Source organism: Giraffa tippelskirchi, chromosome 1 (genome assembly GCF_054371585.1).
Source record: "Giraffa tippelskirchi isolate mGirTip1 chromosome 1, T2T-mGirTip1v1.2.pri, whole genome shotgun sequence".
Classification (NCBI taxonomy): domain Eukaryota; kingdom Metazoa; phylum Chordata; class Mammalia; order Artiodactyla; family Giraffidae; genus Giraffa; species Giraffa tippelskirchi.
The window spans coordinates 137,365,991-137,392,480 of NC_137275.1; the positions used below are offsets into that span (position 1 = coordinate 137,365,991).

General features: G+C 34.9%; 2 protein-coding genes across 4 annotated transcripts in view; one reads left to right on the forward strand and one right to left on the reverse strand.

Annotated features, from left to right (window-relative positions):
- Positions 1 to 26,490, reverse strand: part of IFT74 (intraflagellar transport 74) — a 104,044-nt gene that overhangs the window by 66,818 nt on the left and 10,736 nt on the right. For 2 of the 3 annotated variants that reach the window (XM_081498021.1, XM_081498015.1), the window contains exons 4-8: positions 23,441 to 23,489; positions 21,513 to 21,611; positions 21,290 to 21,350; positions 18,636 to 18,695; positions 17,227 to 17,288 (exon numbers count right to left, since the gene is read on the reverse strand). In XM_081498021.1, coding sequence (XP_081354147.1) covers positions 17,227 to 17,288; positions 18,636 to 18,695; positions 21,290 to 21,350; positions 21,513 to 21,611; positions 23,441 to 23,489 — 331 coding nt within the window. Of the gene's footprint in view, positions 1 to 17,226; positions 17,289 to 18,635; positions 18,696 to 21,289; positions 21,351 to 21,512; positions 21,643 to 23,440; positions 23,490 to 26,490 lie in introns of all 3 variants that reach the window. The other variant, XM_081498006.1, reaches the window with a different exon arrangement.
- Positions 7,939 to 11,940, forward strand: LRRC19 (leucine rich repeat containing 19). Its single transcript, XM_081498036.1, has 4 exons — positions 7,939 to 8,019; positions 9,015 to 9,528; positions 10,915 to 11,106; positions 11,612 to 11,940. Exons 1-4 carry the CDS (start codon positions 7,939 to 7,941, stop codon positions 11,938 to 11,940), a joined length of 1,116 nt encoding a protein of 371 aa, XP_081354162.1.

Consider the following 26,490-nt stretch of genomic DNA (forward strand, 5'->3'; position numbering starts at 1 on the left):
GCAATAATAACTGTTTCCTTCTAAATCAACTTTTTAAATATGGTAAACTGACTGAAGAATAATTTCTGCTATCAGCTATTTATTTCATCAATTTGATTTCTTCAAGATAGCCATTGTGTCTGTTTAAGGATTTGTTAGCAAATATTTCTGGCTAAGGATATGTCTATGTAGTGTTGTGACAGTCAACATCAACCCCCTTTATCAACTTTTCCCTCTCAAAAGATGTACAAATACAAGAAAAGCCCCATGGCCCGTGTGGCTCAATCAATGCATTTCATAGCTTTAGACCAACTAATGCTTTAGATTTGTTGACTGTTTTCTTGAACAAAATTTACCGTAAGCTCTGAGTATGTATCTTTTCTAACTCTAAAATTTATTCAAATATAAATAAAAAAAGATTCCTTTTCTAATCCTTATGATTTTATCCACTTTAGCATAATAGTATAAAGTAGCTAATAAATACACATGACAATCCTCTGTCTCCATTCTGCAGTCTCACAATCCTACCTGATCTCCATTACCTTTTATAACTGCTTCTATTCCATGTCAACCCTTTTCTTTATAGCTTATCTGCTTCCTTTATTCATCCCTATCCTATTTATCTTTTTCAAAAAATGGAACTTCTCCCTTACCTCTATATTACTCACATGCTGCTGCTGCTGCTAAGTCACCCACATGGGCATCCTACAAAAACATCAGTAAGAATTTCACCACACCATTGAGAAATATCAAAACAAACCATTGAAGAGGTTGCACACTTACTCCGAGAGATCACTAAACATGGGTACTTGCCTTGTATACATGATTCAGGGACCCCTTTTGTGGGCAGTGGTCTGGCGTACATGAAAGCTTGAAATCATTTCTGGCTCTAAAAGGGATGCTATTATGATCTACATTCAAATTGCAAAATCTAGGAGAGCAGTGGCTTTCTCTTACAATTTTGATTTAGCCATGGAAAGAAAGAAATTGGAAAGGGAATAAACATAAACAGATCATCAAATTGAAAGCAATGAGGAAGTTAATTAGAATAGACCGGTATTGACATAACAATAAATTCCTCATTGCTAACGCAGCAACACACTTTAGTAACTTGAAATGAATCTTGTTAACTGAGTAGTTTCTTACTCCCTGCTCTGAAGGAATAAACTGCCCTAAAATATTGTAAGCAACTAATTATAATAAGTGCTGTAAGAAGGCTATAAAGACTAAATTTTAAAAAATCACTAAGGATGATAATAATATAACATTCATATCCTTTCAAACAGCTCATTTGCAACAGTTTCTTTTCAAAATTAATTAACAGATAATTTTAAAATTAATTTTTATTGGAGTATAGTTGCTTTATGCAGCAGTTTCTAACATTGATTTTAAGAAAACAGATAAAAATAAGAAACATTAAGGTCATGAATAAAATGACTAAATGGAAAGTATTTAGTGAGAAGAATTACTGAAATAAATGACAATTTCTAGTTAGGGCATGTTGAATGTACCCACTAACACGGACTCCTGTTCAAAAACCTACTAAAATGAAAATAAAAGGTAATATGAAGTACAGAAACTTATAATGACAAAATGAATAGAAGAGGAAACAGCAATAAAATCTAGAAACTAGAAAGCTAAAAGTTAAGTGGAAACTGACTAGGAAACCAAAATTTTCTGAAGCCAGCAGTGGGGAAAGCTGAGAAGCTACTTGTTTTATACTGCAGAACCGCTAGATGGCTCAGAGATTGCAGCACCGGGTATTCTAGAAGTAGAAAAGGAGAGGCTGAAACAGCCGAAAGTCTTTCTCCCAGACACTGCCCAGTTAGGTAAAGTTCCCCTCCTACCTAAGCAGAAAAATGAGGTTTTTTTTTTTCCTCTGGGGAGAATAAAACTAATGGAATCTGGGCACAAGTGACTGCAGGGATGTTATGTCAAAAGCAGGGAAAATAACATTAAATACTAATTACTGAGCTAAACCCAACTTTTTCACCACTCAGCTCTCAGAACGCTGGCCAGTTGGTGTCACCTTTTCAGGCAGTAGAACAGAAAAGTCATTTTGAGGAATCTAAGCAGCCCAAAAGGAACAATCTAAAGATAATGACGTTAGGGATTCCCCAAGAAAACAGCCTATTAAGGTCACTCTATAGTAAAGTTGGGTAAGAGCTGGGAATTCTCTGGAGGTCAAGCAGTTAGGACTCTGCCCTTCTACCCCAGGGGGCATGGTGTTCGATCCCTGGTCAGGGGGCCAAAGAACCAAAACATAAAACAGGAGCAATACTGTAACAAATCCAGTAAGATGTTAAAAATGGTCCATATCAAGAAAATTAAAGAAAAAAAAAAAAACCACACAAATGCAGTTTCCAATCAGTTTTTTCATTTCCCATTCTTATATGTAGGTCCTAAACCAAATATGAACAGATATGGGAAGTTTAAAAGAAATCCTCTAATATAAAGGATACTTATCAAAAGAAACTGGAAAAGCATTACCTGAAGACACAAAGGCTTTTCACAGGAAAAAAAAAAAAAAAACAAGAGATACAACAAGAAGAAACAAGAAAATACAATCATATGACAGTATACCAAAAAAGAAATTTTCAGAGAATAAAAAGAGCTCTGAGAATTAAGACGATAACAGGAAAAAGAAAACTTTAATAGAATCATTAAAAGTTCCAGAAAGCAGAGCAAACACACACAGAGATGAAATGTAGAAGAATAAACATAAAAGATTAGAAAATCATACAAGGAAATCCAATTCCCTTTACAATTAAAGGAGTTCTAGAAAGGGAAGTGAGTTTTTTTTAATGGGAAGAAAATTATCAATCAGTATCAGTTCAGTCACTCAGTCGTGTCTAACTCTTTGCGACCCCACGAACTGCAGCATGCCAGGCCTCCCTGCCCATCACCAACTCCCAGAGTTTACTCAAACTCATGTCCATTGAGTTGGTGATGCCACCTAACCATCTCATTCTCTGTCGTCCCCTTCTCCTGCTGCCTTCAATCTTTCCCAACTTCAGGGTCTTTCAAATGAGTCAGCTCTTCGCATCAAGTCGCCAAAATACTGGAGTTTCAGCTTCAATATCAGTCCTTCTAATGAATACCCAGGACTGATTTCCTTTAGGATGGACTCGTTGGATCTCCTTGCAGTCCAAGGGACTCTCAAGAGTCTTCTCCAACACTACAGTTCAAAAGCATCAATTCTTCGGCACTCAGCTTTCTTTACAGTCCAATTCTCACATCCATACATGACCACTGGAAAAACCATAGCCTTGACTAGACGGACTTTTGTTGACAAAGTAATGTCTCTGCTTTTTAATATGCTATCTAGGTTGGTCATAACTTTCCTTCCAAGGAGTAAGTGTCTTTTAATTTCATGGCTGCAATCACCATCTGCAGTGATTTTGGAGCCCCCCCAAAAGTCAGCCACTGTTTCCACTGTTTCCCCATCCATTTCCCACAAAGTGATGGGACCAGATGCCATGATCTTAGTGTTCTGAATGTTGAGCTTTAAGACAACTTTTTCACTCTCCTCTTTCACTTTCATCGAGAGGCTCTTTAGTTCTTCTTTACTTTCTGCCATAAGGGTGGTGTCATCTGCATATCTGAGGTTATTGATATTTCTCCTGGCAATCTTGATTCCAGCTTATGTTTCCTCCAGCCCAGCGTTTCTCATGATGTACTCTGCATATAAGTTAAATAAGCAGGGTGACAACATACAGCCTTGACATACTCCTTTACCTATTTGGAAGCAGTCTGTTGTTCCATGTCCAGTTCTAACTGTTGCTTCCTGACCTGCATACAGGTTTCTTAAGAGGCAGGTCAGGTAGTCTGGTATTCCCATCTATTTCAAAATTTTCCACAGTTTATTGTGATCCACACAAAGGTTTGGCATAGTCAATAAAGCAGAAATAGATGTTTTTCTGGGACTCTCCTGCTTTTTCAATGACCCAGCGAATGTTGGCAATTTGATCTCTGGTTCCTCTGCCTTTTCTAAAACCAGCTTGAACATCTGGAAGTTCATGGTTCATGTATTGCTGAAGCCTGGCTTGGAGGACTTTGAGCATTACTTTACTAGCGTGTGAGATGAGTATAACTGTGTGGTAGTTTGAGCATTCTTTGGCATTGCCTTTCTCTGAGACTGGAATGAAAACTGACCTTTTCCAGTCTAAGGCCCACATGACATTCCATGAAATAATTCAGAAAGATTCCCACTGTTTTCTGATTGAAACCACCCACCAAGTACCTATTTCATCAACGAAAACAGACTCTCACAAAGGATCATGAAATTTCAGAATAGCCACATGAAGGCTATATTGTACAGCGCAGACAAGACAGTCAATATTTTAATAATAACTATCAATGCAGTATAATCTTTAAAAATTCTGAATCACTATACAGTATATCTCTAACTTCTGTAATATTGTTCAGTAACATACTTCAGAAAAAAAGCTTTGGGTTTAAGAAGTGGCAAGTTACATAAAAGGATAAAGAATTAGAATGGCATAGCATTTCATTTCTTAACAGTAATACAGTAATGGTTGGTTGAATCCACAGAAGTAAAACCTGTGAATATAAAGGGCCTGGTACATTCATTACATTGCTGCTGCTGCTGCTGCATCGCTTCAGTCGTGTCCGACTCTGTGCGACCGCATAGACGGAAGCCCACCAGGCTCCGTTGTCCCTGGGATTCTCCAGGCAAGAACACTGGAGTGGGTTGCCATTTCCTTCTCCAATGCATGAAAGTGAAAAGTGAAAGTGAAGTCGCTCAGTCGTGTCTGACTCTTCGCGAACCCATGGACTGCAGCCTACCAGGCTCTTCTGTCCATGGGATTTTCCAGGCAAGAGTACTGGAGTGGGGTGCCATTGCCTTCTCCCTATCACATGAGAAATGGGTAAATAAAATGTGGTAGAGTCACATAATGGCAATCTACCTAACAATTACAAAGGATGAACTGCTTCTACATTTAGCAACATGCATAGATCTCAAAAATATAGCTAAGCAAAGAAAGAAAACTGCAGAATGAGTCAATATATCATCTGCATAAAACACAATATATTCAATGAATTCACATGTAAAAGTCTTAAAGTTAAGATGGATGTACAACAGACATTACAGCAATTAAGATGGGACGGGGGAATGGTAGTTGAATGACTACCATTATTTGCAACAATCTAATTTCTTAAAAAGAAAATCCACTCGTTACTTGGGTAATTACAATTAATTAAACTTTTAAAAAACAAAAATGTAGTATATAGATAAGGACAAGGTGATGGTCTGATGGTATATGTGAAGAAACAAAGACTTATCTCATGGCAGCACACTGAGCTGCCTCTGCAACTAACAGTTATTTCCCAAAAGGAACATCACACGCATTCAGCCAGGATGTGGCCCAGGCTACCTCTCCCCTACCTCCTCACAACCCAGGTTGAGCTCTAGGCACTCAGTTATATGTGATTTCAGCTATAGGGTTCCTTAGGCCCTCCACTTACCAGGTAAACCCCATCAATGGCCTGGAACTTTTCTAATAACCAGAGCATTCAGCATCTCCCAAATCTGGAGGCTCCTTCTGTCCTTAACAATTGGCATCAGAAGCCGTCAGGCGTTAGGCATGTGAAGACTTGTATTCTGAGGTGTTGGCACACACTGGGCTCTAAGCAAGGATAAGGCCTCCAGTGAGGAGTTTGACATCATTAAATCCTATGAGGTAGGTAAATACTGTTAGCCCCCCGTTTTATAAATGAGGAAACTGAGGCACAGAAAGGTCAAATGACTTGCTCAGTGTCAAACTAGAAAGTAATAAAAAATGGGACTAGAACTGTCCCCAGAGCCCAGGCTCTGCTCCTAGTACCCAACCAAATCCTACCAACTTAAGGTCCAGCTCAAAAGTGACCTCCGGAAAGCCTGGAGGTGATCGCTCTCTTTTCAAATTCAAAGCATTCATACCTGATTCAGCTAACCACAGGAACTCATGAACTAGCATCTTCCTAGTAGGAGGGTAGAGATCATGTCTGACTCAGTTCTGTATTCCTAGCATAGTGTCTGACAAACAGGTGTTCAGTGTGTGTCTGATGAACATACAAAATGAATGAAAACATGAATGAGGGCGGTTTCACGTAACTGCCTGAATCATATGAGGTCCAGAATACTTCTGCCCAGTTCCGGGGTGCTGTCATACTAAGCTCTCTTGGAATCAAATTCAGCCTAGGCTCCTTCTAAAATGGGTCTCTAATATCTTTATTATTTTGCAAGCACACCCACATGCACACACATATACACACACATACATACCCAAGTACCCAGATGCCAACCCCAACCCCAATGAGCAGTAGCAGTAGTTCTGCCCTCCTGCCCTGTCTGGATCCTTAAGCTGCCCTTCTCCCAATCTCTGGATATTTGGTTCCCAACCTTCCCCTACTTCCTGTCCCTGTTCAGTATAATCATGGGATTTAGGCACTGCTATCAAGCATGAAGAGGAACAGAGGTGATGTTAGTTCTGGAGCAAAAAATTCCTGAGCTTCAGGGAGCATCCTGGCCTCTGGAAGGAGGTGCTGAGCTGAGCTGAACAGGGCCATCTGTCCATCCCCCTTTCCTCCCTTCCAGACCTCTTCCCATCATCCATAATCATGGGTCCTTTGGGCCCCCTTGCATTTTGCTTGTGTGTGGGTATGTATGTGTGTGTATATGTTTGTGCATGTGGGTGTGCTTGCAAAATAATAAAGATATTCATTACATTATACCATTTTATATAAGGAACTTGAACATCTACAGATTTGGTATCTGCAGGGGCTTCTAGAAACCAATCCCCTGCAGATACCAAGGGATGACTGTATTAGAAATCCGAAGACAATGAGGCAATGCCATCAACATTTTGAGGGAAAATCATTTCCTACTTAGAATTCTAAGAAATCCTACTTAAAATTTCTAGCCAAAATATCTTTCAAGGTCTAAAAAGTATTTCCGCCTATGGACCTTCTCAGGAAGCTACTGCAGGAAACTCCATGGAAAAAAGGCAGTAATCCAAGACAAGGCATTCTAGAAAACAGGAATCCAGTAACAAGGGCAAAAGAGAATCTCTACAATGAGGATAGAAGGAGAGTGGAGGTCAACAACTCCATAGAGGGCCTAGTGATCAGCTCATCCATATCAGAGCATGGCAGCAGGCTCTAGGAGAGACTTCTTCAAGCAAATGAAATAGATCAAAATACCTAATATGCATAAACCATTGAGAGATTTGCTAAGAGTGTGTATAAATTAATGGGGAAAAAAACCCTAAGCACAGGAAAAGAAAACCAACACAATTAACTAGAGAAAAAAGTATGAAGGAATGGAATAATAATCCTGTTAACAGGGCTCAGTCTTTGACAGTTTTATACATTCTTGAAGTATAAACTGAGTACTTATCTAACCAAAATTACAATTGACTATGTTTGGAAAGTGAAGAGGCAGTAGATATATATTTGATGCACTGAAGATGAAGATAGTGAGTTATTTTAAAGCAAGCTGAGGACTCTCATCTCCCAAAATGTTAAGTCAAACAATAATATCAATAGATAATGCCTAAAGTCAAAAAGTCAAGAAGTAGCAATATGAGTATATACTTAAAGATGTATTAATATATATACACATAAGTATATATATCCTTCTAGACTTTCTTTTGTGCATATATATTAAAATTTTAAAATGCACAACCACTTCAATTGTTTTAAAGCTCCTTTCAATAGATCTAGGGACTAAAGATACATACTGAAAATTACTGTCTTTCATTCTCGCCAGGAGCATTTCAGTTTCTAAGATCAGAGTGTAGGGAGGGTGAAAGGATCTTTACTTGTTTCCTATTTTATGTATTTTAAGAATAGACTTAAAAGGAGTAAAAAGGAAATCAAAATGTCCTCAAAAGACTCTAATGTTCTAGTCTCCTAACAAGATGTAAATACTCTCTTTCCTATCAGGTTTGCAATATGAAAACCATGAGCATCACAACCTTGTTTTGGCTGCTCTCCATGTTATTATTATCAGATGAAAGCCAGACTTCTAAAACAGTAAGTTTTTATAATCAAAGCAGTGAAAATATTTTCAAAGGTACACTTTGTGTAAATTTATATAGTAAAATACTGAAGGCAATAAAAGAAAGCAAAAAAATCAAACTATCAAAATCAACTCTTTAGTTAGTAGGATATATACAAAACATGTGATCTCTGAGTCAGAGATCAGAGATTTTGTAAGTGGACAAAAGCAGTCTTCATTTGATAAAAAACTAAGTTCCTGAAAAGCAAGAAATACATAAAATTTCACTATAAGATCTGAGATTAGTTAAGACATAAAGACACTTTAAAATGTAGAAAACTTTTTTAAAAACCACATATTTATGAGAGAAATTGTTGTTGTTACATTATTATTATTATTATTATTATCAGGGGACATTTCAACTGCAAAAACAGTTGAAACAACAACTATTTCTTTGGATCTATATCCACATATGGGAAGCACTTCTTGTTGGCTGACTTTAACACACGGCTCAATTTCTGTTATAAGATATTTTCTTTTAAAACACCCAAGTTTGAGCTGTTAACTCTTAGAGTTATATATGAATATTGTTTTTTTAATTATTTAATAATCTTAGATGTAATGTTGGTAGCTCTACTGATTTTTTAAAATTACATATTTTTACATTATTTTCTCATTATAAACATCAGTCTTGCATATTAAAATACTAAATTAACAGAATTATTTACCATTTATTTCCACATATACATGGTAATTTTAATATCAATATTCTTTCTATAATAATTAATTACTAACTGTTGGAAGACACTTGTATGACATCAGAATTTCCTTAATCTTCAACACGCCATCCCAATTTTAAAAAGGAGTATTTTGCTTTACCTTTTTACATATTTTAACATTAAAGGATTAGATAGTAGACTTTTTTCCTAAAAGAATTTCCTTCCAATGTCTAACTGCCTATATATGAAAATTTGGGAAATTTTGTCAATATTTTTCCTTATTAATGCATTTCTAATTTTCTCTTTTTTAGGAAGTCAAATGTAATTCTACTGCAAAGAATTATTCTTTGATTCCAGCAAATATCAATAAAAATGTTACTATACTTGACCTCAGTTATAATCAAATTACTCTAAATATTACAGACACAAGAGTTCTACAGACATATTTTTTACTCAGTGAGCTCTATTTGATTGAGAACAAAGTCATTATCCTATATAATAATAGTTTCAGTAACCTGTCCCATCTAGAAATTTTAAATATCTGTAGAAATTCCATCCACATAATTCAACAGGGTGCCTTTGCAGGATTACATAAACTGAAAAAGTTATATCTCTGTCAAAACAAAATAGTTCAACTGAATCCTGATACATTTTTGCCTCTTAAAAACCTGATACTATTGAATTTGCACGGCAATTTGATAAGCTATTTTGATGTACCACAACTGTTTCATCTGGAATTAATAATTTTGTATGGAAATCCATGGAACTGCTCCTGTAATCTACTGAATTTGCAAAACTGGTTGAAGACATCGAATGTGACACTAGGTAAGCATTCATAATTTAAATTAGTCAAAACCAAAATGATTGATTTTGGTTTGTTCCACCCTAGAAGTGTCTCTCATTTCATGTCTTAAAGCAAAGGAAACTATTCCTGTTTAATGGAAACAGGAGAAACACTGAAAAGCAATTGCTGAATACAAGCTCTCCCTCTGCCTCTCCAGAAAAAAAGAAATAAGAGAAGAAGCTTGAATGTTCTACATATGTAAGATGAAACTGTCACTCTGTATACTGTTTGCAGTTTCAACACATAAGGCTAATTTTCTTTTACTGTTTTTTTAAAATTTATTTTTCTTTGGAGGATAATTGCTTTACAATATTGTGCTGGCTTCTGTCATACAACAAGGTGAATCATCCACAAATACACACATGTCCCCTCCCTCCTGAACCTCCCCCTACCCCCCATTCCATCCCACCCCTCTAGGCTGTCACAGAGCACCAGGTTGAGCTCCCTGTGCCAATACAGCAGCTTCCCACTGGCTATCTATTTTACACATGGTAGTATATATATGTCCGGAGAAGGCAATGGCACCCCACTCCAGTACTCTTGCCTGGAAAATCCCATGGATGGAGGAGTCTGATAGGCTGAAGTCCATGGGGTCGCACAGAGTCAGACACGACTGAGGTGACTTAGCAGCAGTAGCAGCAGCATATATATGTCAATGATACTCTCTCAATTTGTCCCACACTCTCCTTCCCCTGCTATGTCTAAAGTCTGTTCTCTATGTCTACATCTCTATTCTTACCCTGAAAATACCATTTTTCTAGATTCTGTATATATGCGTTAATATGTGAAATCTGTTTTCCTCTTTCTGACTTACTTCACTCTGTATAATAAGCTCTAGGTTCACCTACCTCACTAGAACTGACTCAAATGCATTCCTTTTTATGTATGAGTAATATTCCATTATATATACATGTACCACAATTTCTTTATCCATTCATCTGCCAATGGACATCTAGGTTGTTTCCATGTCCTAACTATTGTAATTTTTTAAAGTACTTCTTTTCTAAGGATATCCTGTCAGAGAGTAGGTGGAAGTAGGTACCCTACTTTCTAAACTATATACCATGTTCCAGATGCTCACCACAATCTAAATCATAACATCTTTACTTTACTAACACAGACAAACTGAACAATACACAAGAACTGCACTTAAACTGTATTTATAAAATAACTTAATAAACAGAAATAGGCATCTTTCCTCATTTTGTTGCTAGGCAAATACAATTAGTTTCTTTCTTATACCTTTAATGACAGATATGTCAAAAAAGTTCCAGATAAAAAATTATAAGATGTTGTTAACCATAATAATTTATTAACCATAATAATCTTATTTTCCATAATAAATCTTATTTTTCCTAATTTACTAGAAAATGAGAGCATCACCATGTGTAGTTATCCAGATATTATGAAGTGCTACAATATCAAAACAGTACCTTACAAGGCTGAATGCTACTCAAAATTTCCTTCATCTATAACTGAAGACCTTTACATTCATTTTCAGTCCATTAGCAGCAATTCAACATTTAATAATTCTTTGAACAACTTGACAAGAAATTCAGGTAACGTATTTGTTTTGAATATTAATATTGCTGAGGATAGCATACTAAATAAACTGAGATAGTTCTCATTTTTCTGCATTTTAAATTTCTTGAAACAGTGTAAAAGAACAATTCCTCCACTCAAGAAAAGATTAACAAAATATTGGGTTTCATAAGAAGGCTCTGCTAGTTATCAGTCAAATGCCATTATGCAAATTATTTAAATTCTCTGAGCCTTAGTATTAACTAGTTAAGTCATAATACTTAACAGGTATAAATCAATAATGTTTCTGGGTGAATGGATAAACAATGCAAAGATAGGTAGTTTTTTGAAAAAAGGTATTCTTGCACCACAATATGAAATATCTTTATTTACTGCAGTTTTAGTAACTTTTGCTTAGAAAAGATTATGTATATTTATTTCTAATATTGGGGAGTTATTAGGACATGTAATTATGATTATTTTATTTTTGTCAATTTAACAAAATTCCTCTTCCATCCTTTCTTTCTTGTTATTCCATTTAAGAACATGAATCTCACGGAAAAAGCTGGGCTTTTCTTGTCGGTGTTGTCGTCACTGTAGTGATGACTTCACTACTCATTTCAATTGCTATCAAATGTCCAGTATGGTATAATTTTCTGCTTAGTTACAATCATCATCGTCTGGAAGAGCATGAAGCAGAAACCTATGAAGATGGTTTTACTGGAAATCCAAGTTCTCCTTCACAGATACCAGACACAAACTCTAAAGAAACTACAGTAATATTTGAACAACTACATTCATTTGCGGTAGATGATGATGGGTTTATTGAAGACAAATATATAGATACTCATGAATTACGTGAAGAAAATTAATTTCTTTCAAGATGTTTGATTTTTTAAAAAATGTTACCAGCTCACTCACATTTTAGGCATGGAAATTTTGACCAATGATATACTGAACTATGGCTAGTAGACCATCATATTAATTGCAACACATAAATATCATAAAATTACTCTTCTCATTGGCTTTGTGCAAGTAGGTCCAAATACAGTAACTGCCACTCCTTGGTACCTAACAGTTAAAATATTAGCATTACTATTCTCAGTAGTATATATGAGACCCAAAATAATACTAGGAAAAAAATCTAAATTATTCTTTAATTAAAGTGAACAGATTCTCATATTAGCCAGATATTTGATGTAACACCTATTAACGTTTTACTGATTGCAATTACTAAAGAAATAAAGATTTTAGAATTTTATCATGAGTTGAAGAACAGAGATAGTTTAAACTGACAACACACTAAGATTGATTTTATGCCCATAGAATGAATTCATGAAATTGGAAAATGCTTTTTAAATCTTTTTAAATGCTTCCTGAATTGGTACAACAAATTTTTGAAAATTTAGCAGCAATTTAAAGGACAGGCACAACATCCAGGCACAATCTCTCAATATCAGTTATGAAGAAAGATGGTCATCAAAATAAATGATTGTCGCAACTGAATAATATAGTAACTTCCAAAGTGGAAATTATCTATACAACTTGTTTTAAAAAATACCTATTCTGCTCCTTTGGGGGACATTTTTATTCAAATGATTCTGTTCTGGAGCTGAGGAATCTTCAGTTAGCCTATGATTAGTTCTTTGGGATGCTGTAGGCAGAGCAATGTTTCCAAACTTGTTTTCTAGAACTTTAACTTTCAGAGAGACATTCAGAAGTATTTACAGGATGGAGGATTAAAAGGTACATGATCAAAGTGAAAGTCGCTCAGTTGTGTCCAACTCTTTGCGACCCATGGACTATGCTGTCCATGGAATTCTCCAGGCCAGAATACTGGAGTGGGTAGCCGTTCCTTCTCCAGGGGGTCTTCCTAACCCAGGGATCAAACCCAGGTCTCCCGCATTGCAGGTGGAAACTACTATAGAATTACAAGAAAATACTGGGTTTAAACAAAGTCAAACAAGCTTCTTTACTATAGGACTTACGTAAGGAAGGACTTCTTTGCTACCCAAGACTTTAATAAGCTAAACTGCTTTCTGCTCTTCAAGAACATAATATTAAGAATTTGCCAAATTTCCTGACAATAAAACCTTTTCTTTGATGCATGGCTACTAACAGATCATGGCACAATAATGGTCCAAAGAACACTGGCTTTGAAACTATTACAAGAAAAGTCTAAAGTGAATTATTTGCTAATTCTTTATCATCAATTGGCTACAATCATAATTTTAACAAGTTAATGTAAATAGTGGCACTAAAAACTGTAAAAAAAATCCATCATTTTTACTTTTCATATGTGGGGTAATTTAGTATACAATATTTATCTATATATTCTAGAAAAAAATTTCTAAAACACTGAAATATATTTATGGATTAAATAATATGGTGTTTTAGATTTTCTTCATTATACAAGGAAGAGAACAGCATCCAGTGGTGTAGCTGAAGCAGGGTTGGATAAAAGTTGATGGAGATGGGTGCTTAGGAGTATATGTTATTTTATTTTTGTGTATGTTCAAATTTCTCTATAACGTAAAGTTTCTAAAATGTGTATAACTGATAGTTACTTAGAAAAAAGAGACTAAAAATAATGTAAATGTATGTTATTTTCTAACAATAGTCATTTTTAAGGTTATATAAATAGTAAATTCAGTTCAAATGTCTACTGCTGCTAAGTCACCTCAGTTGTGTCTGACTCCGTGCGACCCCATAGACGGCAGCTCACCAGGCTCCACCGTCCCTGGGATTCTCCAGGCAAGAACACTGGAGTGGGTTGCCATTTCCTTCTTCAATGCATGAAAGTGAAAAGTGAAAGTGAAGTCGCTCAGTCGTGTCCGACTCTCAGCGACCCCATGGACTGCAGCCTACCAGGCTCCTCTATCCATGAGATTTTCCAGGCAAGAGTACTGGAGTGGGGTGCCATTAAAAATTGTTTAGGATGATATACTCTGTGAAATAAAATAACTGACTCATTTATAATGTATATTTGCTTGTATTTATAGGAACATGTTTTCAATAAAGGATACAAATGCTTTATGTGTAGTATTTCCTAATAGATAACATAAATTATATAAATATTATAATTTTAAATCTCAATTATAAGAGTGAGATAACTATATAAACATAAGGCATATTTTTATACATAACCTATCATTTTACCAAATACCATTTCCTAATTTAAGAGGCAAATATTCATATTTTATAAATATAGTAAAAATGAAATATAACTATGAAAAATATCAAAGACTACATCAAATCTCTTATATTCAAAAGACTCTTATAATTAAATATTGGGTATTCAATAGATAACTGATTAAACAAAGAAAAATAAATGGGTTTAAAATTATAATTATGTATATTTTTAAAGGATAAATGATTTTGGCTAAAAAAGTATAGACAAACTAAAAAAGCATACACATTAGAAATGGAAGAAAATCATTAGTTCAAGCAGGTGTGTGAAACTGAATTAAAGCCAGGTACCATAGTAACATATTGAGTCTATATACTATAACTACTTTATTATAGTAGGTGTTCCATAATAAAACATATGGTCTCATGCCACAGTAAATAGTGGTACTAAAAGAGAAGAGAAAGAAAACACAGGTTTTTTATACCTGCTTTCTCGAGATATAGCATTTCCTGCTCCCTTTAAATGTAGAGGATAACACAAGGTAAATTCTTGCATTATTAAGATGTTGGCCATCTGATTAACACATGAAATAAATCTATCCCCCGGGATACATAAAAATAAACTTTATAAAAATAATTTGTCTTTAATTTAAACTTCCACTTAAAGGGTCAGGGGACCCTATCTCACTCAGCCTTAGTTACAAACTATAGATATTAAGCATTGAAACTGCTAACATTTTCAGGACAAAGTACCATATTTTAAGAATATTTTCCTTAACCAGTGAATCAAATAGACATAGAAACCTACATCATCATTAAATTTATAATCTGTAAGTTATCTTTTTGGATAAAATATCTATAAAACACGTACATATAACATTTACAAATCTGACCTGTGCATTTCATAGGTTTGTAGATAAATGTGAAAATAAATGAGGACTAAATGTTCTAATGCTCTCTTGGAGTTGAAGCTTCAATACTTTGGCCACCTGATATGAAGAACTGACTCACTGGAAAAGACCCTGATGTTGGGAAAGATTGGGGGCAGGAGGGGAAGGAGACGACAGAGGATGAGATGCTTGGATGGCATCACCAACTCGATGGACATGAGTTTGAGCAGGCTCCGGGAGTTGGTGATGGACAGGGAAGCCTGGCATGCTGTAGTCCTTGGGGTTGCAAAGAGTCGGACATGACTGAGCAACTGAACTGAACTGAAATGTTCTAAACTATATAAGGTCCTCAATGGGTTATAGTTTATTATATCTTATTTTTCAGACACCTAAGAAAGTATTTTATACGTAGTAAATGATGAATATTTGTTAACTGGTCTAAAACCAGAGCAACAACAAAAAGGAAGTTTTCAAGTATGTGTCTGGTTACCATGAATAATGGGATTTTCTTTGTAAAACGGAAGAGACTTCCAGTATATTTGTAATTTAAGATAGTACTTTATAGGAGCATCAAATGATAGACAGGGGAAAGAGATTTCTTTGTTTCTAATGAAAAGAAAATTACCTTTACCCTTCAAATAATTCATCCTTTTATTTTAACATCTTATTTTCCATCAAGTATTTACTGTACATGCGGAGGTAATATGACAGTATTTTTGATGTTATAGAATTTTGGTAATTTGGGTTAATTATTATCCTTGCTCTCAAGGAAATTAATACTGATAAGTTTATGGAACAAAATGTATACAGTATTTGTACAAAATAGCTCTTCTGTTTGCACTGCTTTAGACAATAATTAAGGTCAAAAAGTCAATAAAGAATAATTATGTTAACTACTGATAATGTCTGAATATTTGTGTCCCTCCAAGATAAATATGTTGAAATCCTAACCACCAAAGGTAATGGTGTAAAGGTTGGGAGGTGATTAGGTCATGAGGGTAGAGTCCTCATGAATGGGATCAGTACCACTTGTAAGAGATCCCAAAGAGCTTCCTAGCTCTGTCTACCATCTGATGATATCACAAGAAGGTATGAACCAGTAAGAGGGCCTTCACCAGAACAGGACTATACTGCTGCCTTGATCTTGGACATCCCAGCCTTCAGAACCCTGAGCAATAAATTCCTGTTGTTTATAAGTTACCAAGTCTATGATATTTTGTTACAGTGGCCCAAATAGACTAAGGTCACTATATTACTTCCACTTATCTTTGTAGGCATTACTGTCACTGCCACATTTACCTTATCATCAAAGTTAAAGTTACTTGGGAGCTTCCCGGATGGCTCAGTAGTAAAGAATCTGCCTGCCAATGCAGGAGACCTGGGTTCAATCCCTGATTTGGGAAGATCCCACATTCCACAGAGCAAATAAGTCCATGCACCACAACTATTGAGCCTGTGCTCTAGAGCCCAGGAGCAACAATTACTGAGCCCAAGGGCCATGACTACTGAAGCCTGCATGCCACAGAGCCTGCGCTCCCCAATAAGAGAAGCCACCACATGAGTAGCACCACAACTAGAGAGCAGTCCCCACCTGCTGCAACTGGACAAAAGTTCACACAGCAACAAAGACTCAATACAGCCAAAAATAAATAAAATTATTGAAAAACAAAGATTTAAAAACAAGTTACTTGGTATTTGGTCTTTAGGTTATATATATATAAAGATGCACATACAATCTACATCTATAAAGTAGATTACTAATATAACAATTATCAATTAATAATTGAAAAATAATATAAGTAGCCCAAGGAATAATAAAGTGCATTTCATTAGACTGGGGCTTAAATCTCATAATCTGAATTAGTTAAAAAGTTCAAGTTAAAATTGCAAATGGTAGAGATGAAGATATTCTTATCCACCTCAGATTTAAAATTCAGAGAGGTAGAAATTTTATCTAAATGAAGACAACAGATACATTAACAATGCAGTTTGTATTGCAAATATTCAACTTTTTAAAATTAAAAAATGCAACAGGGAAAAACAATGAACAACTCTGTAAAGAAATAAATGGTTCAGAAGTTAAACTACCTATACAGGTCACTTATAAATCGGTTTGATTTCTAAATGGATTATACTCACGCTTGTCTTTCAGTAAATATAATATCCATACTTTGTGTTTCTCGGTCATTTTGAGCTTTAAGCTGAAAAAAGAGTTAAATGAAAAGTTAGTGATAAAAAATTACCATTAAGCCAAACTATCTCTTCAAAGCTCATTCTGATTATGAATCAATTAGAGATTATAATAATAATCCTAATGCCACAGGCAGTTTTAAAAAATGCATATGCTTTACTTAACAAACCACTACCAACATCAAATACAAAGAAACACTCTTTTTCACAGGCATTATAATCTGACACCAAAAATATTCATTGTTTACTGACCTGTCAAGTAATCAAATGTAAACTTTACCTATGTAAACAGAATTTCAAGATTTCATTAAGTGTTCAATAGTTGATTAGTAATATGTCAAATCTAGACCCAATGCAAGTTTTATTCTTAAATCATTCAGGATTTTACCTGAGTACTCCTATTTGACTCAACCTGCACATAGTCAGTCTAGAATTTGGACCTATCTCTCATAACTAAAAAAACACAAAGGTTTTACTTTTTATATTTGGCATTAAAAATACAGTTTTTAAATTGAGAATTCTCCTGTGTTTTAAAGTTAAGAAGTTAAGAACTTCACTACATTATTATTGCTTTTGTGCTTATTCGCTCAGTCATGTCCAACTCTGCAATCCCATGGACTGTAGCCCACCAGGCTACTCTGTCCATGGGGAATTGCCAAGGAAGAATACTGGAGTGGACTGCCATGCTCTCCTCCAGGGGATTGAACCCAGGTCTCCCACATTGCTGGTGGGTTCTTTACCAGCTGGGCTACCAGGGAAACCCCCAAATTTAGAAGAGTCATAATTTTATAAATCCTATGCTTTTATAGTCTTTGTATAAATAAATGATAAACTATATAAATTTTATTTATTTTCTTCCAAATATTTATAATCAATTAAGCTAGCTATTATCATTTTATTATTTTCCACCAAATACCCGTTAAGAACATTGAATACAATTTCTCATTTACTAATCAAAAGTACTGTTATGTCTGGCATCATATGGTAACTATTCATTTTCTCCTTTTCTAATACAACTCTTCACTGAGTACTCAGCTCCATATACACAAATATTAAACCAGAAGTACTGCAAACTAATTTATATACAAGGATATATGGATGGGACTCCCTAACTAATACTGAATGAGAGACCAGTTCAAACACAGCCTTGTAGAAAGACACTAAAGCATCCACTTGAGATAGTCAAACAACAGGAAGAAATTTTAAAAGAGCAACTAAGAGAACTCAAATATAACAGTAGTATTTAGGATCAGAGTAATACCTATCTTCATGGTACATAAGGTTTTATCAAGTTACTTCCAGATATAAACACTTTATTTTAGAGGCTATGTAGATCGACTGCTTATAAATTTTCTTACCATGTTGTAATCATTCATTACTTCTTCCATTTCAGTATTGGTATTAAGTTTATCTGCCAACTAAAAACAAAAGTACAAAAAACAACATTCTATTAGTCTTCATAAATTCTTTCTATAATCCATAATATAGGTATTCAATCTTACAAATAAGTATTTATTTAAGTATTAGTACTTCCAAGACAAAATAAATATTGAGCTACTTAAATAAGCACATTCTATGCATTAGGGCAACCAACAAACTACATTTTTAGGAAGGAAAAGTAAGCAGTAAAGAACTACTCTTCCTGCAGATAGTACCTCAAAGAGCTTTGCCTTCTCTGAAAAGATATCTAAGCTTATAAAGAAGGATGTTGAGAAGACAAAATTTGGGGGAAGATCTTTCTCCTTTTTTCCCCAGAGGGAAGAAGTGTTAATGGATTTACAAATTTACACCACTGAAAATGTAAAATGATTTAATCTTTCAAAAATTATTAAAAAATTAAATTGAAAAAAATTAACAGGCCAAGGCACAAACAGAACACTTCAAACAGAAGTCAACTTCAAAAAGTCAGGCAAAAATAAAAAGTTAGGCAGTGACAACAACAGCAAACATATTTATCTATTCATCTTGTGCCAAACCTTGTTCTGAGCCTATTATATGTATTGTTTCACTTAATTATCACAAGTACACTATGAAGTAGATATTATTATCCACATTTTGCAGATACAAAAATTTAGCAAGTTGTGAAAGCAGAATTTGAACAGGAATGCTACTAAAAGCAAACTATCTGGATGTAATTGACTCTTAAAGACTAAACTTTTCTAATGTAATATATATATTACTATATATAACATTTTCAATTGTGATATAGATAATAAGTGCTTTTGTTATTGTTATCGTTCAGTTGCTAAGCTGTGTCTGACTCTTTGTGACCCCATGGACTGCAGAACGCCAGGATTCCCTGTCCTTTAACATCTCCTGGAGTTTGCTCCAACTCATGCACATTGAGTTGGTGATGCCATGCAATCATCTCATCCTGTCATCCCCTTCTCCTGCCTTCAATCTTTCCCAGCATCAGGGTCTTTTCCAATGAGTCAGTCTTTGCATCAGGTGGCCAAAGTGTTGGAGCTTCAGCTTTAGCATCAGTCCTTCTAATGAACATTCAGGGTTCATTTCCTTTAGAATTGACTGGTTTCATCTCCTTGCTATCCAAGGGACTCTCAAGAGTCTTCTTGAGAGCACCACAGTTTAAAAGCATCAGTTCTTCAGTGCTCCACCTTCTTTATGCTCCAACTCTCACATCCATTTATGACTACTGGAAAAACCACAGCTTTGACTACAAGGACCTTTGTCGGCAAGGTAATGTCTCTGCTTTTTAATACACTGTCTAGGTTGGTCATAGCTTTTCTTCCAAGGAGCAAGTATCTTTTAATTTCATGGCTAAAGTCACCATCTGCAGTGATTTTGGAGCCCAAGAAAATAAACTCTGTCACTATTTCCATTGTTTCCCCATCTATTTGCCATGAAGTGATGGGACCAGATGCCATGATCTTAGCTTTTTGGATAATAATACTAATAAGATCTAATATTTACTGAAACCTTACTCTGTGTTAGATAACTGGCTAACTAAGTGCTTTCTCTGTATTAGAGAAAAACCTACAAACAGCATCTTTTACACATTATTAGTATTTTTATATTAAGTAACTTGCATAATGTATTCTCATATAACTAAAAATCCCTTTCATCTCTTTTTATATTTTATAAAAAATTATTTTTGTCATATTTAGAAGATAATTTACTAAAAAAGTTACACAGAACAGTATGGATTATAGTGTGAAAATATACTATTAATATAATCAGAAATTCTGTTTATGAGTACAATATAACAATATCTAGTAGGTATATTATAATGTACCTAACCATTATGGTGGCATGTTTCTTACTTTGTGTATCACTATTTTTTAGTTGCAGAAGAGAGATACAAGTTTTCAGTAAGTTCAGAGACTACTGCTGCCTAAAGTACCTATGGAGTAGGAAGAAAGAAAATTCTGAAACATTAGAAATTTTCACGGGGCCAAGATTACTCCAAAGATTGAGGCAGTAATCAACACTGCGAATAAGATCATTTCTTCTGGAAATCCACACTAGGAAGCTTCTTCTGGAAGTCCATATTAGAAAGCAAAACTGTGATTATATTAGATGCCCGATTGTGACAGAAGACCAACACTATATTTTGAATGAAATGAAAGGATAAAGGAAAGTTTGGTACTAAGGAACTAAATTTTTAAAACGTCATGATGACAACACTCTGTAGAAAGATAAAAGTATTTTTAAAGCAGTGACACTGCTAGTACTCAATACATTTTATCTACTCTAAAAATATTATTTTTAAATTGTTAGGGGAAAAAAGTATGCATGTTCTGTAAGCGTTTTTCTTTTAAAGGCTGGAAGAATACCTATTCATCTGTAAAGCCAAAGTATTTCTTGGGAGGGAAAGGAAGGAGAAAGCAAATATATACTTTAATCTCTACACTTGCTATGGTTTCAATCTTTCTCACTATGTATGTACTCATGCATTATTTGGTATTTAACATTAAAATGTTATAGCATTTTCTAAAGTGGTAAAAAGCAATGAAAATATTCAAAAGAAATTCTCTCAGAAAAGACCAAATACCATGTTGTAGTCTGCTAGTTGTCCTTGAAACTCTTTTATTTCAACAGCTAAAGTCTCAGCTCTGTAAACATAAAATACATTCATAAATACATAAATAGGCAGATGAACATTATGAATATTATGTTTAACTACAAATTTAGTACTAAAATTCTTAAACATATTACATTAAATGTTACTCATAATAAAAATATACCTTGCATACGTTAACTGAAAAATTACTCACCTCTTTTCATATGACAAATATACTGAATTCTCTTGATTGTATATTTCTATTTCTTTCTGAAGTTTATTGATTTCTGTTGTAAGTTCACTTATTTTACTTCTAATGGAAAGAAATAAAGAAGTTAGTAATACTTCCAATCCAGAAAACAGTCTCTCTAGTTAAACAAAAACTTTTCATAAATGTATACCAACAATATGAATGGTTTTGTGAAATTTCACTAAAAAAAGAAAAACAATTTAAGCAGCTTATTTGATTACGGTGGTATACTCCAACTGAGAAATTGATAAAAGTTCTCTATTCGTTAAAAAAGATGAAACAGTATTAGAATGAAACCTTGACATATTGGTACATTCTATAGACAGAAGCAGATACCTAACTGTCACTCTCACAGCTCTTGCTACCCTCTATGATAGGGTTTTTCAAGGGCAGCACTATGGAAATTTTCAGTTCAGTTCAGTTCAGTCGCTCAGTCGTGTCCAACTCTTTGTGACCCCATGGACTGCAGCACGCCAGGCCTCCCTGTCCATCACCAACTCCTGGAGTTTACCCAAACTCATGTCCATCAAATCGGTGACGCCATCCAGCCATCTCATCCTCTGTCATCCCCTTCTCCTCCTGCCCCCAATCTTTCCCAGCATCAGGGTCTTTTCCAATGAGTCAACTCTTTGCATGAGGTGGCCAAAAGACATTTTAGGTCTTTGAGTAATACTTAAAACAATACTTTCTGTGCACTGTAAGATGCTTAACCATCTCTCTGGTATGGATGCCAATGGCACATCACCCAAATCCAGTTATGACAACAAAAAGTGAGTCTAAAAATTGCCAAATATTCCTTGAGGGGGCAAAATCACTGCCAGTTGAGAACCACTGTTCTTCACTCAATTAACATAAGTAGGTAATTGTAATTGTTAGTACAGAAGCACAAATCTTGGAGAAGAGAGGCAATGGGATGGTGAGAAATAGCTCTATCACCTTTCCTTCTTTTGATTAAAAAGTGACTAGATACCAAAATTGATGGCCTCATTCTCATTCTTACTGATGTCAGCTTTGAGGACAGATGGGAGAAAACCTTCCCTTCTCTTACTAACTTCTAGGAGTTAGAGGATCAAAAGGATTCAAGTAACTGAACAGCAAAAGAATTAAGAAGGGCTAAAAGAAAGAAAACAGAGATTTCAGGACACAACAGAAGGATGCATTAAAGAGAATGCAAGTAAGAGAGAAAGAAGACACAGAGGATGAACCAACCAGAAAATAAAGTAAAATGGAAAAATGGAGATAGATAGGCTAGTAGGGCATCTGAGCAGAGAAAAAAGTAGGTATAGAAAGAGAAAAGAGCTCTTAATTTAGAGCTGCATACTTAAGAGATATACAACAAACTTATGAATTAAATAAAATTAGGCCACATTTATAGCAACTGACTAAATATATACTTATGTAAAACTCTGCAGTAATTATTATAAATAAGTATATATATTTTATGGAGAAGGAAATGGCAACCCACTCCAGTATTCTTGCCAGGAGAATCCCATGGACAGAGGAGCCTGGTGGGCTACACTCCAAGAGGTGGCAGAGTCGGACACAACTAAAGCAATTTAGCAGGCACACATGTACGTTTTATCATTCATACAGATATCTATGAATAATATATTTCAGAATACTTAGTGAAAGAAGCATAAAGTATTCTCATTAGATGAAAAATAGTGAACTGGAAATATATAGCTCACATACATTCTAATACATAAAATTTAAAATCTCAGCCTAACTATACCACTACCATTTGTGATGACATCTATTTAGAGCCAAATTAACCATAAACTATGTCAGAATACAAAATAATCCTACGAATTAACAGACACCTAATTATCTCAATAAGTACAATAGTTAAAACTTCATGATCATTCATTAAAAAAAAAAAGTATATAACATACCGAAGAAGTCCAAGATAGTAAGATTTGTCTAAAATTTGCCTCTGGGGACCTAAAAAAAAATTTTTAGGTATTAGTGTTCAGTTTGAAAATGCCACCAAAATAGCAAATCCAAAGCACAACCAGAATTACACTCAACGATTCTCTAATAGCCCTTACAAATGTCCCAGTAAGTCTAAAAATCTGAAAGAAGTAATGAAATAGAAAAGAGAACTAATATCTTAGCATCATGACAAAATGGAAGCCTGAATTAAGACCACAAAGATGGGACCAGAGGTTGGGCTGTTAAGAGAGTAGATTCAAAAAAACCAACAAAAACATTGGACTCCACTGGTTAGGCTGACTGAATGGAAACTGGGACTAATGGGGTCTATAACAGGACTAACCAAGAGAACGTTCTGCAACAGTGGAAATATTCTATAGCAGCATTGTCCAATAAAGTAGCTACATGGGAATACTGACCACTTGAAACACGGCTGGTGCTACTGGTAAAATACTTTCATTTTAACTAATTTTAATTAATTTAAATAATCACAAATATTTGTATTTGTAAAAGTACAAATAATTTATATTACAAATACAAATAGCTATTGGCTATCACAATGGACAGTGTAGGTTTAGACTATAAATTTCTCGTAGGCAAGAGATTATGATTTTATATAATTTTTCTGAGACTCTTGAGGAACACAATCTTATATTTCAGTAGGACTGAAAAAGCATCCATAGGTTAAATGTCCCGAACTTTGAGAGAGGTAAAGTGCCCTGCATGGCATGAGAGAAAAGGCTAGGAAGTATTGACTGAAATCCATGCTGAGAAGAGGGAGAGAATGTCTCACTAGAATGCGAAATGAGGTACTGGAACAGTGTTGGGAGCCCTTCTGGAACTACTGCCGGATGACAAAGTCACGGCACCAATCAAGAATAAACCGCAAAGCGGTTTCTCTTCAGGATCGGAACCTTCACTCCTTCCTGTTTCTATGCTTCTGTTGTGGCTAGCTGTGTTTCTTTCTTTCTGTTGGGAGCCATTCTGGATCTACTGCCAGATGACAAAGTTAGGACACCACTCAAGAAGAAACTGCAACTTTCTCTCCAGGATCGGAACCTTCCCTCCTTCCTGTTTCTATGCTTTTGTTGTGGCTAACTCTGTTTCATTCTTTGATCGCTGGGGTTGTAGGGGCTTCCATGATGAGGTCATGAGAGTCCAGGAAAAAGAAAAATGATCCTTTGCCCCAAAGAAACATTCCAAAAATGACTAAACCTACTGAGGCCCCTGACGGTTGAGTCCCTAACGCTCAGCCAGGGAATAAGGCCGTGATCATTTGGAAAACAAGCCCTAAGCCTATTGTGACCTGGCCTCATGAGGAGATTGTTATTGATGACTGGAAAACTTGGGTCATGTATCAGGGAAAATTACAGAAACTAAGCCAATTGCCTTTTCCCCTCAGAATCTAAGCATAAACGGAAAAGAACTATATGAATTGTATTGTAAATGGTTTCTAGGTAAACTGCAAAAGACTTGCGCCTGCCAGAAATAGTCTTGTGGTATGTGGGTAGATGGTAAACAAGCCACGGTTGACAATGGCTGTACTATGAGCGATTTTTGCCCTTAGACACCGCTATAGTACTTATTCACTGAAGCAAGACGCTGTATTCGCTGTACTAGCAGGCTGTACAGAATAAGCAGATGGAATAATATGATTTATAGACTATGTTTTAGTAAAATAAAAATAGGTTTTGGGGTAAACATATAACCAAAATGTGACAAAGGACTAGGAAAAAACTTTTAACACATCTTAGAATCAGGGGATGTTGATCTAAATGGAAAAATACTGTAAGAATCATTACGTAGAAGAACATGCGCTATATAAATAGAGGCTAAAGCAATAAAGATTATGGTCTTTGGGCCATAAAAAACTTTCTGTCTCCTTTCTTTTCCTTTCGCCGACGCCGTTCATCCCTTGGGGACCCCTGGACCAGCTGGAGCGGGACTCCGGCAGAACAGGTAACAGCAAAAGTCACAGCAGATAGTGATACATACTAGTAACAGAACTTTTGATATAAGGCTTTGAACTATATTTTTAGAAAATAACTATTTTCTTAAATAATACTTAAATATTATTTAAGTATTATTAAATAATACTTAAATTATTAAATAATACTTAATATTTAAGTATTAAATATTAAATAATACTGGTCATTAGTTAAATAATACTGGTTCTTATTAAATAAGAATCTTATTTAATCTTAAATAAATAATAATACTGGTTCTGTTTTAAAGGATAAATTAATACAGTAATAAAATTTGATGAATTCTCTTAGAATTGCACCCTTAAGGTTTCTGCCCTTAAGGTTTTTAAATAAGTAATATTAAACACATAAACAATTCTGTAAATACACTTTTAACGACTAAACTACTACAAAATTTTGAGTCATTTTCCTCCACAGCATTGACAATTATTAAGCAAGCATTTCTAAACAACTGATTTATTTTTTCTCCTTTGGCCACCCTGCATGGCACATGGGATCTTATTCAACCAGGGACCAAATCTGTGGCCCCTGCATCAGAAGTGCAGAGTCTTAACAACTGAACCACCAGGGAAGTCCAATAACCAACTGGTTTTTAATATTTAGTGAAATAAGTTGTATCATAAGTAAGAAAATTAAGTTTGCTGAAAGGTAGGATATACTATATTATAGAAGTCGGTATATCATGTTATAATTAATTTTGTACTAGTATGTTCATCCCTGATAAGTCAATTGCACACGTACAGAAAATTAAAAAACTCAATATGAAACAGTTCCCTATGTTTTGATTTATATATATATATTACAGACCAACTTTTTGAATCAAAACATATAGTATTATTATTATGCATTTCTAAACATATAGAGACATAAGGAGAGATGTAGTATAAATCTATATGTTAGCTTCACTTCCTTACTTAAGCATTATAATGGAATAATTATTACCAAAAGTAACACTTCTGGTCTCACTTCTCATAAATATACAAATACCTACCATTGTTATTTTGATATGAAAACCAAAAAAAACT